Source organism: Microtus pennsylvanicus, chromosome 2 (assembly GCF_037038515.1).
Source record: "Microtus pennsylvanicus isolate mMicPen1 chromosome 2, mMicPen1.hap1, whole genome shotgun sequence".
Taxonomy (NCBI): domain Eukaryota; kingdom Metazoa; phylum Chordata; class Mammalia; order Rodentia; family Cricetidae; genus Microtus; species Microtus pennsylvanicus.
The window spans coordinates 57,245,674-57,258,338 of NC_134580.1; the positions used below are offsets into that span (position 1 = coordinate 57,245,674).

Genomic DNA, 12,665 nt, shown 5'->3' on the forward strand with positions numbered 1-12,665 from the left:
AGTACTGCATACTGCTGCTACTTACTTCATTTGTAACTGGCCAGAGGCTATTCTCAAAGTTCTCTCTCTCTCTTTTATATATTGTTTTTCTTTTTGGTTTTTAGAGACAGTGTTTCCTAGTAGCTATGGAGCCAGTCCTACAACTTGCTCTGTAGACCAGGTTGGCTCAAACTTCTTTTTACAACGTTAAGAACTGCAATTTTGCCAGGTGGTGGTGGCGCACGCCTTTAATCCCAGCACTCAGGAGGCAGAGGGAGGCGGATATCTGAGGCCAGCCTGGTCTACAAGAGCTAGTTTTAGGACAGGCTTCAAAGCCACAGAGAAATTGTCTTGAAAAACCAAAAAAAAAAAAAAAAAAAAAAAGGAACTGCAATTTTATTAACGAAAACGCCCAGAGATTTTTGTGTTTTTTAATACACGCCTCTGCAAATTCTGTTTCTTATACATGTTTCCCGAGGGTTACGCTTGGAGAAATACTGATCCAGAAGTATTAGTAGACGTTTAAAAATCGAGCAAATGTTGATATTTGTTCGTTCATTTGTTTAGAGAGTGACTCTGTAGCCTTGACTACTTGGCACTTGCTTTGTAGACTGGGCTGGCCCGAACTTACAGATACCCAGCTTCCTCTGCCTCCTGAGTGCTGGGATTTAAAGGCATACTCTCCCGTGCCCCCATGCAGGCCAACAAATGCCTGTTTTTAAATTTGTTTATTCAATTTAGACGTAATCTTTGTGGGTCTGTTTTGTGTTATACTATGATGGTCATGACTGGTAGGAAACAGTTCATAAGTAGCTGACGAATCATAATCCGTTTAAGAAGCATCTACAGTCTGGGCAAGCAGGGCTAGGAAGTGAGCATGCAATGGTATATCTGGGAAAGCATCCTGGAGAACTGAGTTGAGTGTAGCTGTCGGGCAGCAGCAAAGAGGAGCTTCCTTTCTTTTCCTCTTCCTCTTGGGCTTTTGATGTTTTTGTCTCCATGCCAGTAACAGATACCGCTATGTTCAGTTAGCTGATTCATTGGAAACAAAACCTAAATGCACAAAGCCTTTTTGCTCAGACCAGAAGGTATTGTTGCTCTCAAATGGACGGGTCAGCAGGTCCTCTCACAGGGCTCATCCATGCATCTTTGCTCAGGGATGGGTTGGCAGGGGCAGTTCTGGTCATCTTGGTGTGAGGAGACTCTGCTGGCTAGTCCCTTGTTTCAGATATTGTCATATAATCTTGACTTGAGCCCCCACGTGGTTGGCCATCTTTTCTGCAGGCCATCCCAGGCCTTTTGCAGGAGGGAGGTCACCGTGTACAAGTGCTGTTTCAGTGTGCTTTTGACAAGTTTCTACTTGTGCTATTGGCCAAAGCAAATTAAGTGATCAAATCAAGAGTCATTGTTGGAAGGCCCTAGCAGAGGGTCTCGATCCAGAGTGATAAGTGTGCTTTATTTGTTCCTCTATTGATGAACATCTAGATTGATTCTGCTTCCTAGCTATTGTGAGCAGAGCAGAGCACACATGGATGTGCAAGGATCTATTTTCTATTGCTCTACCTCAGACATCAAATGCTGTATTAAACAAGATGGAAAAAGTGAGTACTCTTATCTTAGTTTTAGAAGAAATACTCTCATTTTTTTCCCCATTTAACATATAAGGTTGGTTATGGGCTTGTTACTTCTTATTTTGAGGTGTAGTCCTAATTTCTCTAGGACTTTTGTCATGAAGATATTATGAACTTAGTCTAGTGCCTTTTCTGAATTGATTAAGAAGATGATATTGTATTTACATTTGTTATGTGGATATAGAACACTTTTACAATCCTACAGTCTTCTTAATTTTTTTTCTTTAGGCTATGCTTCAGTTACTTGGAAACATTAAGACCAGTGGGCCTTGTTTTTATCTCGAAGCTGGTAGGGAATAGTGCTCAGGGTAGGACAAACTATTCAAGACCTTCCCAGTATTCCTTGATTCGCACATTTCCCATTCTATCTGCTGGTGTTAGTCATTCCCAGCCTTGTGTGAGGTCTAGCACTGTTCCTCTAATCCTTGCTGTGTCTCTTACTTTGGCTCGTTACTTCCATCAACTCAGACAGCTTCTGCTGTGCTGGGTGCTGGGGGAGACCTTGTGTCCATCTGCAGGATTGTGTTTTGTGCTCTTCTTCCTTTCGCTGCTGCTCTGCCCAAGGAACTGTGGCCCCTTTGGCCTTCTTAGAATCACCGGGCAGTGTCTTCAAGTCAAGGACTTTGCTGTCTTCTATCTTAGGCACCTTGTCCCACGCTCTGGAAGCTTTTCAGGACGGTTAGCTGAGGCATGGTCAACTGTAAGCTGGGGCATGGTCGGCTGCCCTTCTGTGTGTCTGGTGTCTCAAGGATCGCAATCCTTAGCTGCCTGTGTGTCGTTTTTGGAAACTGTTGTTTCATGTAGTTTTGTCTGATTTGTCTTACTGGTTGTTTTGATGAAAAAGAAGTTAGGTTCTGTTATTGTGCCTTGGTTGGAAATAAATACTGTTCAAGATGTATTTTAAGTGAAAAAATGATTTCTGTGGAGCATTTGAATGGGAAACAATTGGGAATGGTTGCTAAGGGTGGGTAGAATGGAAGAGGACACAGCTCTGTAAAGAAGTTTGAGAAGTGCAGGTAGACTGTGTTAGTTGCTTGTTCTTGTCACAATGTAAAGGAAAAGTTATGGTGCTCATGGTCTCAAAGTCAACTTTGCAAACAGTGTTCCTTGTGTTCCCTATTGTAAACTAGTGCACTTATAAACATATGAGATGTTTCATACTTCATTGGCCAAGAGTTAAATACAGGGAATTTCATGAGTTCAGCCGAATAGTATATTCCTAGAGGTCAGGAGTAGTAGCGAGTAGCATTGTTAACACCTTTAGTGCAAGAGTGACGTCGACTTTCCTCAGCAGTGTGTGCCCAAAGCCAAATGCAGTCGGTGCCTGGCCTGTAGTAGATAGCCAATGTATAACCACATAGGCTTTGGAGGGTCTGTTGGGGCAGGAGTTGTAAAGCTTTAGGGGAGAGCTCCTTGGATCCTGAGTTCTTTCTAAAATAATGACTTTTTAATTAATGCTTATTTATAATTCATGGTAACATTAAATAATAAAACACCGACTTTGAGCTTCTCTGTAAAACTGATCTTCACCAGATTAGGTCCAGCCTGGGCCCTCATCTATTTCTTGGGATGGGCAGGCTTTCTGGAAGAGTTCTTCTGGTGCTTAAGTTCTGCCATGGACCGAACTCTGCTTCCTCCTCTGTGGAGCTCTGCACCCCTCCTTCTATTTAAGATGATCGGCATGATAACTGCAGTGACAACTCTTCAGTGCTCCTTTGGGGCCAGAGAGGCAGCCTTTTTCTGTGACCTAACAAGCAGATTTATAAAATAGTCATCATGTTATAAACCCACTGCTGGCTTATGTATTCTAATGATATGTGAATATCTTATAAAAATCTGTCAATCATATCCAGATCTATGTTTGTGGGTGGTGTTATAATGAGGCAAAAAGTTAAAAACTTTTGGTTTGTTTAAGGTTACTCAGGACTCTTTATCCAAATATGGCAGAACATACTTAGCTTATTATTGTCTTATATCGTTACTGCTTTGAGCTATTATGTTCATACATGCTTCCTGCATTATTAAGTTTCATCCACACGGTGGTGCTAGAAAACCAACTCACTCTTATTTAATGAGTATATATTTCTAACTGCTCCTTATAAAATAATACTTCCTTAAACTAAAGGGGACGTTTCCATGACCCCCATCAGTGTTCTATAAGCTTAGGAGCTTCCACACCCCCCCATCAGTGTTCTATAAGCTTAGGAGTTTCCACAACCCCCATCAGTGTTCTATAAGCTTAGGAGTTTCCACACCCCCCATCAGTGTTCTATACGCTTAGGAGTTTCCACACCCCCCATCAGTGTTCTATACGCTTAGGAGTTTCCACACCCCCCATCAGTGTTCTATAAGCTTAGGAGTTTCCACACCCCCCATCAGTGTTCTATAAGCTTAGGAGTTGGCCTGTGAACCGAAGTGTTTCCCGGCTTCAGTCATCCTCTTGGTGTGAGTTGGATGTGACTTGGATGACCTTATTAACTTGCTAGTGGTTTTACCCCTTCTCTGTCTGCTGCATGAAGTACTGTCTCAGGAACCCAAATCTGAACTTCCACCTCCTGTTTAGGAACCAGTGGATCCTTACAGTGAGTTTATAAAGGAAGAAGTGAAGATGAAGTCACATTGGGTTATAGAAATCTAATTGTTGTGCTCACTCTCCAGCTGCATTCCTTTGCAGCTGTTCTTGGTACATAGTTCTTGTATTTTACAAAGCCAGGGTGGTGGCTAGTTCTAACTGTCACCTTGACACAATCTGGAGTCCCCCTTATTGAGATTATAAGGAATAGATTAGGTTGGCCTGTGGGTATGAGTATGAGAATTAATTGAGGTTCAGTTAATTGAGGTGGGAAGGCATACCGTTTAGTGGGTTGGGCCCTGACTTGAGTGACAGGAAAAGATGATTTTAGCACCTAGTGCACATTCATTCTCTTTCTGTTTTTTTTCTTTTACAAAATTTATCTCAAGTTTGTATCAATATACAAATTTTGTATACAATATACAAAAATCTAGTCCAGTGTAAAACATTTAAAACTAGTAGTTTGGTTTTTTCTGTTTTTTTTTAAATTGATATTTATTGAGCTCTACATTTTTCTACCTCCCCTCCCTGCCTTTCCCCTCTCCCCTTCAATCCTCCCTCAAGGTCCCCATGATCCCAATTTACTCTGAAGATCTTGTCTTTTTCTATTTCTCATGTAGATTAGATCTATGTAAGTCTCTCTTAGTATCTGTATTGTTGTCTAAGTTCTCTGGGATTGTGGTTTGTAGGCTGGCTTCCTTTGCTTTATGTTGAAAAACCACCTATGAGTTAGTACATGTGATAATTGTCTTTCTGTGTCTGGGTTACCTCACTCAAAATAATGTTTTCTAGCTCCATCCATTTTCCTGTAAAATTCAAGATGTCATTTTTTTCTGCTGTGTAGTACTCCATTGTGTAAATGTACCACATTTTCCTTATCCATTCTTCAGTCGAGGAGCATTTACATTGTTTCCAGGTCCTGCCTATGGCAAACAAAGCTGCTGTGAACATAGTTGAGCACATGTCCTTGTGGCACGATTGAGCATCCTTCAGATATATACCCAAAAGTGGTATTACTGGGTCTTGAGGAAGGTTGTTTCCTAATTTTCTGAGAAATCGCCAGACTGACATCCAAAGGGGTTGTACCAGCTTGCATTTCCACCAGCAATGCAGAAGTGTTCCCTTTTCCTCACAACCTCTCCAGCATAAGTTGTCATCAGTGTTTTTGATCTTGGCCATTCTTACAGGTATAAGATGGAATCTCAGAGTTGTTTTGATTTGCATTTCACCCTTTTGGGGTCTTTGATGGATGTTGAACAAAGACCCCCAAAGGGTGAAATGTTATCTAGTGAAAGGGACAATAGGCTGCCTGGACAGTCATCCAGAGTTTCTCTGTAATGTTGAGGCATCCAACTCTGGCCTACAGTCCTAACGTATCTGACAGATTTTCCTGTGAAGCAGGGAATTCTGAAGGACTGTCCTCCTACTTGTTTTTGAAAAGTTTGGCAGTTACCTTTCTTGCATCCTGCTGGTCCAATTTGGGCAGTAGTTATTAGCAATTGAGGCAAGGGTAGTTTCTTTGCCCAATGACTCTCTTTTGCCACAAAGAAAGTAAACTCCATATAGAGTTTCCTCACTGCCCATTATTTTCTTTGAAGTAGATTGGTGCTGCCAGAAATAGATATGTCTCACTGTCATGAAAAGCCTTAAATATTAAACATATTAAATGTCATATTCTGAGGTCTTTGAAGTGTTTGAAGATTACCCATCTGTCTGAAATATTTCTCTCTATGACCTTGAAAATATATCTAACATAACTATAAGTTTGACTATTATAGATGACTATGAATCTGTATTTTTAATTATCTGTTATATTTTTAAATGAGCTGTATAAGCACAATATCCCAAACAAGCATAGAAAAATGCAGTATAACAGAAATAACTTTAAATTTGTATCAATAAACTAAACTCCATGCCAATGTAAAATATCCTGAGATTAATAGCTGTTTTTTTTTTGGGGGGGGGGGTTTAAAGTAGATTCAGTAATCTATCCTTTTATCCTATCAGTACTATATATTATCTCTTTTTTCCTTTAGAAAGAAATCTTGGAATTTCACTCATTTGTTTAGTTTTTTGCTTTTTTTTTACCATGACCAATAATAATTTGAAAACAAACCCCTAAACAATGACAAATATCCGTAAGTTATTTTTGGGAAGGTGGGCATAGTTCTCTAGACTACTTCTTGTTGATTGGGGACATTGCTTATCTTTGGGATTATGGTAAATTCCTGACTGGAGTAGTCTGTGAGCCTGGATTATTTTAGCCAGCAGCAGCCTTGAAGGTATTCTGGATGCAGAACTCCGAGGAAAGTAGAACAGAGATCGTCTGAATCATTGGATCATCTGGGCCATCTGTTCCCATCAGAGATAGTTTTCTAGCTGTATAATCATATAGTACAGTTTATCTGTACCCTTTTGTGTGATAAAGATGAACAATACACTAGGGTAAGAATTTACAAGCTGGGCTTGTTTGTTCTTAGATTAGAAGTCCTTTGTTTTTAGAATTTCTATTCTTATAATTCAAAATTGTAGAGGTCCATTAAGGAAGAGGATTGTCCTATGAAAGTCCTGCATGTTCTAGCCTCTGTAGCTGGCACTGCCTGAGTTCTGTGCCCTGTAGGCATTCTCTACAAAGGAATGATCTGAGGTGTATGTTTTGATGATTGTGTTCATAGCTATATATATATGTAAACATGTGTGTTTATTTACTTATATTGTCTTTCAGCTGTAGCAGAAGTAAAACTTCGGGATGACCAGTATACACTGGAGCACATGCATGCTTTTGGAATGTATAATTATCTGCACTGTGATGCCTGGTATCAAGACAGTGTCTACTACATTGATAACCTTGGGAGGATCATGAACTTAACAGTGATGCTGGTAAGAAAATCATGCAGAGTGTAAAGACAGCTCATCCTGTTGTGTTGGCTCCTTATAGTCTCTTTGAGTTTGATATCCCGACAGTCATGGTGCATATTCCTCTGGAATGTGGAAACATGTCATCAAGCTGTAACGCTCCTTTCTGCTTATGTCAATTGGAGCTTTTACTCTTGTTCTAGTTTTTATAATCCCTCTACCCAGCCATTTTGTGATTTAAACTATGTTAACATTTATGTTTGGTTGTTTGAGTTGATTCTTTTAGCATTATGAAGTAGTCCTTTTTTCTCTAGGTCTTGGGAATAATTTTCTTTCCCTTGAAATCTTGTTGGATTGATATTAATAGAGTCACAACTGACTTCAAAACTAAAATTCTGGCTAGGGAGAAATCTCAGTCAGTAAAGTGCTTGACTCTTCTGAATCTGAGTTCCATACCTAGAGCCTGTGTCAAAAGTCTTGGTGTGATGACACTCACAGGTACACACAAAGTGTTCTTTTTCTTTTCTCTTTGTATTTATTAGTGTTCTTACTTTCAAAGGGTTAAAGTTAAAAGTGCATCTCTTATAAGTAGCTTGTAGTTAATTTTGATAAGGGTTTGTCAGTCTTACTGTTTTTTCTCAAAAATCCAACTGTATGCTTTACTAATTTTTTGTATTTGTTGTTGGTTATGTTTTTGGTTTTCTGGTTGTTTCTGTTTCTGATTTCAGCCCTGAGTTTGATTATTTCCTGCTGTGTACTTTTAGGTGTGATTTATTTTTGTTGTTATAGAATTCTCAAGTGTACTGTTAAGTTACTACTATGAGATTTCTGTTTTTTTTTTTTTTAATGTAGGCACTTATTGCTATGGATTTGCCTCTTAGAACCACCTTCATTGTGTTTTGTAAGTTTCAATATGTTATGTATTCATTTATCCAAGTTAACAAAATTAGAAATGAAAACAGGAGTATAGCAACTGATACCTAGGGAATTGGAGAACCCTAAGGACATACTTTAAAAACCTGTACTCCACCAAATTGGAAAATCTAAAAGAAATGGCTAATTCTCTCAATACATACCACTCGCCAAAGTTAAATCAAGACCAGGTGAGCAATTTAAAAAGACCTATAACTCCTAGTGAAATAGAAACAGTTATTAAAAGCTCCCAACCAAAGAAAGCCTCAGACTAGATGGTTTTAGCACACAAGAAGAATTAATGCCAGTACTCCTCAAATCATTTCACAACATGGGAACAGAAGGAGCACTGCCCAATTCATTTAAGAGGCCAGTCACTCTGATACTCAAACCATATAAAGACCCAAAGAAAAAAAATAATTACAGACCAGTTTTCCGTGTGAACACAGATACAAAAATACTCAATAAAGTTCTTGCAAACTGAATCCAAGAACATCAAAAAGATTGTTCATAACTCAGTAGGCTTCATCCCAGAAGTACAGGGACAGTTCAACATACAGAAATTGATAAATATAATCCACCAGATAAAGAAACTGAAAGATAAAAAACACAATCATCATTAGATGAAGAAAAGACCTTTGGCAAAATCCAACACCTCTTCATGATAAAAGTTATGGAGAGATTATGGATACCAGGGATATGCCTTAACATAATAAAGGCAGTTTACAGCAAGTCCATAGCCAACATAAACTTGAATGGAGAGAAACTAAGAAGCAATTCCACTAAAATCAAGGACAAGGTAAGGTTGTCTACACGCCATACAAATTCGGTATACTTGGAGTCTTAGCTAGAACAATAAGACAACTGAAGGGGATCAAGGAGATAGAAAATAGAAGAGGCAAAATACATTTATTTGCAGATGATGCTAAAGTATACATAAATGACCCTAAAAATTCCACCAGGAAACCCCTCCAGGTGATAAACACTTTCAGCAAGGTAGCTGGATACATAATTAACTCACAAAAATCAGTAACATTCCTAAGTACAAATAACAAGCAGTCTGAGAAAGAAATAGAAGAAACAGCACCTTTCACAATAGCCTCAAATAATATAAACCCAATTGAAAATGGAATACAGATCTAAATAGAATTGTCAAAAGTAGAAACTCAAATGGCCGAGAAACACTTAAAGAAATGTTCAGCATCCGTCATCATCAGGAAAATGAAAACTACTTTGAGATTTTGTCTTACACCCATCAGAATGACTAATACCATGTTCATTGCTGCTCTATTCATAATAGCCACAAATTGAAAATAATCTAGATGTCTGTCAACAGAATGGATAAAGAAAATGTGATACATTTACAAAATGGAGTATTATTCAGCTGTTTAAAAATGAAATAAGTAGTTTTGCAGGTAAATGGATGGAATTAGAAAAAAAAAATCAGCTTGAGTGAGGTATCCCACACTGAAAAAAGACAAATATGGTCTGTATTTTCTTTTGTCTGGTAGTAGCTGTGAAATCAATTATACCCAAGCTACAATGCATAGAACCACAGAAGTTAGGTATAGAGTAATAGATTAGGAGGAACAGATAGATGTTGTTAAGCATAGGACATAGAGCATATTTATAATTTATTTTTACTTTTTAAATTAACTTAAAAAGTAAGAGATTACCATATATTTGTATTGTTTTGGCTGATTCTCCTTCCTTATTTACTCTCCCTTTGCTCTCTGTCTTCACCTTTGTATTGTCTTCCCCCTCTCCACTCCCTGAAAGCCTCTTTTTTTCCCCTACTCACTTGGGCTTTTTTCTAGTGTCCTGTCTTTACCCATTTTTACTCCCATCTGGAAACACATGTTTAACACTTGGAGTCTAGGATCTGTTTATCTGCATCTTGTTATACAGTATTTTCTAGTTCTATCCATGATTTCATAAATATCATTGTAATATGTTCCACATTTTCATTATCCATTCATCTAGCTTGACTCCATTTCCTTGCTAATGTGACTAGAACAGTGTTAGCAATGGATATGCAGGTATCTCTGGGTTTTGTGTATATGTCCAGAAATGGTGTAGCTAGCTCACATTAGTCCTATGGCTTGTGTTTTGAGAAGCCCCCGCACTGGTTTCCATAGTAGCCACACTACCTCCCAACAGTGGATACGGATCCTCCCTCCTTTATTTTTTCCAGGATGACTCCAGGGGCAGTTCTGTGTGTTTTCATCTGCTCCATATGGTTGGTTGGTTATTTATTTATTTATTCGTAGAAGTTCCTGTCCAAAATGGGCATACAGAATAGCAATCAGTCTAGAATATGATTTCATTCTTACATAAATATTAATGGATCATCCCATAGAAGGCACTTTTTGAATTCCAGGTATAATGGTCATTCCTTTAATTCTGGCCTCTGGATCTGCTGGCAGGGAAACTTACCTGGTAAAAACCATAGGCCTGCATGTTCCACAGGTGACATTGTGTTTCTGAAATAACCACTTGAACTCTATATACATTTTTAACTCTCGTCAAACGATTTCTTAGGGTTTTTATGCCATTGTCACTAGAGTGTATGATACTGACTTGAATTGGTGAGTAAGGTAAGCGCGAACCTCGTTAGCACACGTGAAGGAAGAAGAGTGGGCGGCTAAGGTGGACGCTCTGAGTCCCTTGTAAATAGCCCATCAGACTGCCTCTTTCAGTCTGTCCTCTGAATAGTGTCTCTGAGCTCCTTGAATTATGTGCTGAGAATCAGTTTGGCCTACTTTAGACATGCGGATATGCTACCATTATTCATCAGTGAAATCATATTTCTTTGTTCATTTTTCTCTCAAAATTTTTAGTAAAGTAGAAATAGCTTGCTCTAAGGGGAATATTTTCAATAAAATGTAGTGTTCTTGAAGGGGAAAGCTCCATTAGCACTCCATAAAAGGCTCATTTATAACCCCTTTTATTCTGTTTTACTAATTTTTCACCATTTAGTATTTTTTTTTAAAAAAAACCAACATGAATACACATTTTAGTTATCTTTAGTTTTTGAGATAAATTAATTTCCTGGGTAAAGAAATATTTTTCTTTAAACATGATTGAATGTTTCTATATGGTTAGTTAAAAATAAATTGATAGCATGCCGAAGTGAAGTACAGCCGTGAGATGCGCAATAGTACACGGGAGTACACGACAGATGTTAGGGATGCGGTTGATGTCACCTCCACAGAGATTTGAGGGGTGGAGTAGAGTTTGCCTCACAGGAGCTGGGCTTGATGATGCACTGCTCATCCCATTCCTCAGGACATGGAAATGGGAGAACCAGAAGTCAGATGCAAACTGAGCTACCTAAACAAAACTGTCTCTAGTTGGGGAAAGAAAGAAAAGAACTTGCCTTTTACATTGGGGTGATGGGCATTTTGGCAACGTAGAAACACACTTGACAAGGTTAAGGCATGGTGACTCCCTGTAGGCACTGTGCTGAACTGGAAGGGGTGGGTGTACAGGGTCACAGTTAGAGCCACGAGCTTGGTTGTTATCAGTTGTCTTGCTGATGACCAGGACTTGCAGTGCCATGCCCAGCTTAAACCACAAATACTTTATTAGAAATCTGAGATAAAACTTATTTTCCCTGGAAATCACCAGAACCACTGTGGTTTGGTCCTAGTATTTTTCTCTGTTGGAAACTTCCCCAGGAAACAAGTTACTATAATTATATCCAAACAGATTATTTGATGTGTAATTGGGGCAAATATCAATACTTTTGATATTCATTTTTTTCTGACCTAATTTGTCTTCTTTATGGGCAACTTAGAGAAAGTGGTTATACTTTTTTTTTTAGTTTAGTTATTGCCTTTTCTCTTTTCTGTAATATTCCTCTGTTTACCCAATCAAGTTTTCAAAAGATGCTGTTACCTATAATGTATATGTTATATTATAAAAAGCCAGGTTTCGGGGGTTTTGTTTTTGTTTTGTTTGCTTTGTTTTTTTCTCCATCAATTCAGCTTTTTTCTTTGATTTTCCAATTCCACTTCACCTGAGAATCATGTATAGTACTTAGCTAACATAAGAACTAATTTCAGAATTCCATTTTCAAAGACTCTGAATCAGTGTGTTGTGGCTGACAGTGGTCTGGAAATTTAAAATTTTATCCAGCACAGTAGGCGATTTTCCCAGGGCCCTAGTGGCGATGAAGTCTTGCTGCCCGGTGCTGGCCAGTGGAATACCATGCTTAGTATTTTGTTTCTCTCCAGCAACAAAATAAACCAGCAAATTCTTTGAGCTGCTCTGTTGAGAGCATGTGAAGAATGCAGACCACTAATTAGAGACCAGCCTTTCCTTGTGGCTGGTGTAAATGAGCACCCTTGTTAAATCTGCAAAATGATACCTTGTGAAAATGAAAGGCCTTCCCTACCTGTGAGAGCCAGCAGATGGCAGCAACTCAGTGTAGCTGTAAGAGGCCTTCCACGCCAAGCAAGTTTCACTGTAGGCTTGCAATATTTAAGCTTTTAGGAATGTCGATGAGGAGAAAGTGTGTTTAGGGTGTAGAAAAAGCCTTGGGGGGCTACTGCTACTGCTCAATTTACTGAAACTTGCTGCTTCTCAATATTTAGAATATTTCTGTCATAACAGACTTCTGTTTACTTGGCAAGCGTTCTTATTTTCTCTAGTAACAAGAATGTCATTTTCTGTGGTGTCTTTAAAGTGTGGGGAGTAGCTCTTGGATTTCA

At 38.7% G+C, this 12,665-nt stretch overlaps 1 protein-coding gene across 2 annotated transcripts in view; it reads left to right on the top strand.

Moving 5' to 3' along the window:
• Nucleotides 1–12,665, top strand: part of Nudcd1 (NudC domain containing 1) — a 38,767-nt gene that overhangs the window by 735 nt on the left and 25,367 nt on the right. For both annotated transcript variants that reach the window (XM_075961053.1, XM_075961052.1), the window contains exon 2: nt 6,908–7,062. In XM_075961053.1, coding sequence (XP_075817168.1) covers nt 6,908–7,062 — 155 coding nt within the window. The remainder of the gene's footprint in view (nt 1–6,907; nt 7,063–12,665) is intronic.